This window comes from Loa loa, assembly GCF_000183805.2.
Source record: "Loa loa unplaced genomic scaffold supercont3.118, whole genome shotgun sequence".
NCBI classification, from domain to species: Eukaryota; Metazoa; Nematoda; class Chromadorea; order Rhabditida; family Onchocercidae; genus Loa; species Loa loa.
Window position 1 is genome coordinate 415 of NW_018108298.1, and position 2,217 is coordinate 2,631.

Genomic DNA, 2,217 nt, shown 5'->3' on the forward strand with positions numbered 1-2,217 from the left:
ATAAAGTGATGAAGTGTGTTAGGTTGGACTTCTAATTAATTAGTAATAAATTGCGTTAAGCTTAAATAAAGGTTATAAAATGGTTTAATTTGTAAAAGCTGAAGAATTTTAAAAAGGCATTAGGAAAGTAGAATAACCTGTTCCATCAGGTAACTCAGGTACGAAAGATGGTAACATTGATACAGTACTATTCGTAGGTCCACCTTTAAGACCCTTGTCCATATTATGTGACATATGTTCCATCATTCGCCGAAGTGTTTCATTTGACAATTTGAATTCTGCCATCACTGTTTCTAGCTAAAATTTTCTGTTTTTTTTCTGAATTAATTTCAGAAATTGTGCATATAATGGGTAAAATCAAGTGATTATCAGCTTAACTCCATTTAATATCATAATTATCATGCAATATAATTGATATCAGGATAATGATATGATCATCCGTTATCATGTGTTACAGCTGTTTGGATGGAATATGTTATTTTTACAAAAAGAAAAACGAAAGGAACCAATGTTTAGATAATATCGATAATACTTTCTTTTGAATTAATCTCAAAACTTACAAAACTAATATTTGATAATGTTCGAATTTCAAGAGAAAAAATACGTTTCATTAAAAAAATGTTAATCAATAAAATTAAAATCATGCCGAAATTGGTGGTTCATCCAATTTATAACTTTTTTGAGCATTAACTCTTGTTGCATATTCATTAGCTGTTTCATTATCGTTTTCCACTTTGCGTTGTAAGCTATTCCGCCAATTTCGGAATACGCTTGTAATCGTTAGTAATCCTAACATTAATAATCCGTTCTAATCTAAAATAATAACATTATGTTTACAAATTTACAAAGTAAAGCAAATAATAAACGTACATTTGTCATCGAAGAATATGCGCTAAATTAAATGATTAAAATAATTTTAATAGAATTTAGAAATGATTAAATAATTGATAAAAAAAACAAAAATTATAGTAGAAATGAATTGAATAATATGAAATCTAATTTTAAGTAATTTTATTCATAATATAATTCTATACGATATAGGGAGGTTATTTGATTTCAGTAAAATTAAGCTACCATTTACAAAATTAAAGTAATCATCCTTTTTTTTTCATCCTATTAATGCAATTCTAATTTGTAACTGAAGCTATCTAATCCAATCGAATTTTTAAAAAGTTTTTTTTTATCAAAGAAAGTAAATTTTTGAACTTTTTAATCCAAAGTTTTCTGAGTCATTTTTTTGAATAAGGTAGGAACAAATTTTGCAAAGGATAGATTAGAATGAATCATCGAGCAATTTGGAATTACTTTTTATTTCACAAAGCCATTCGAAAATTGAAGAGGAAAAATATTTTCAAATCTAACAAAATTAGCACAAATGAGCACAATGAATAGTGGAAAATGAAGTGGGATAAAAAAAAAAAAAAAAGAAAGAAATAATAAGACAAATGAGCGATCGACTGGAAAACTGGCAAAAAAATTTTTTTTAGCTTTCAAAAATCTCAGCTGAAATTTTCTGTTAAAGTGTATAAATTTGATAGTTGAAATAAAATGATTGATTAAAAAGATTGTCCTTTGATCAATTGAACAAAATGATCGATTAAAAAAGAAAGATTGTCCTTTATCTCTTCATGTGACACATATCTTGCATTAAATGAACATAAACAGATTCATGGATGAGTGTATTTGTCGGTGTGTAATAATTTAATTTTTGTAATATTTTATTCTTTAATTGTATTTCAATTAATTTCATTTTTTTATTTAACTTGAAAGAAAAATTAAACAAATAATTTACTGAAAAATTTAACAGTCTATAAATAAATCTTAAATTTGTTAAAAAGAAATAAAAAAGAAAAGAACATAAGTTTGTTTGTTTGGTTCCACTTTTGCTAAAATAGAAACTTTAAAAAGAATGTATCAATCTTTAAGGATTAAAGGATAGCAAAGTTTAGAACCAAGTTGATATAATAATTTATAATAAATTACAACTCATATGAATGAAATTCGGGTTTTACTTCCTTTTGTGACGTAATTAAATTGCATTAAAGTGTCTTTTTAAAGAATTTTAGTCAAATTACAATATATAATAATTTGCATATTACAGGTCACACGAATGAAAAGAAAAATATAATAATTTGCATATTACAGGTCACACGAATGAAAAGAAAAATATAATAATTTAGTCATATTACAGGTCTACACGAATGAAAAGAAAAATAT

General features: G+C 24.9%; 1 protein-coding gene across 1 annotated transcript; it reads right to left on the minus strand.

Annotated features, from left to right (window-relative positions):
* Positions 1-640: 640 nt before the first annotated feature.
* LOAG_14438 (hypothetical protein) lies at positions 641-796 on the minus strand (the record flags this gene model as incomplete). The annotated part of the gene is made up of 1 exon (XM_003149935.2): positions 641-796. One exon carries the CDS (start codon positions 794-796, stop codon positions 641-643), a length of 156 nt encoding a protein of 51 aa, XP_003149983.2.
* Between the last annotated feature and the right edge of the window lie 1,421 nt (positions 797-2,217).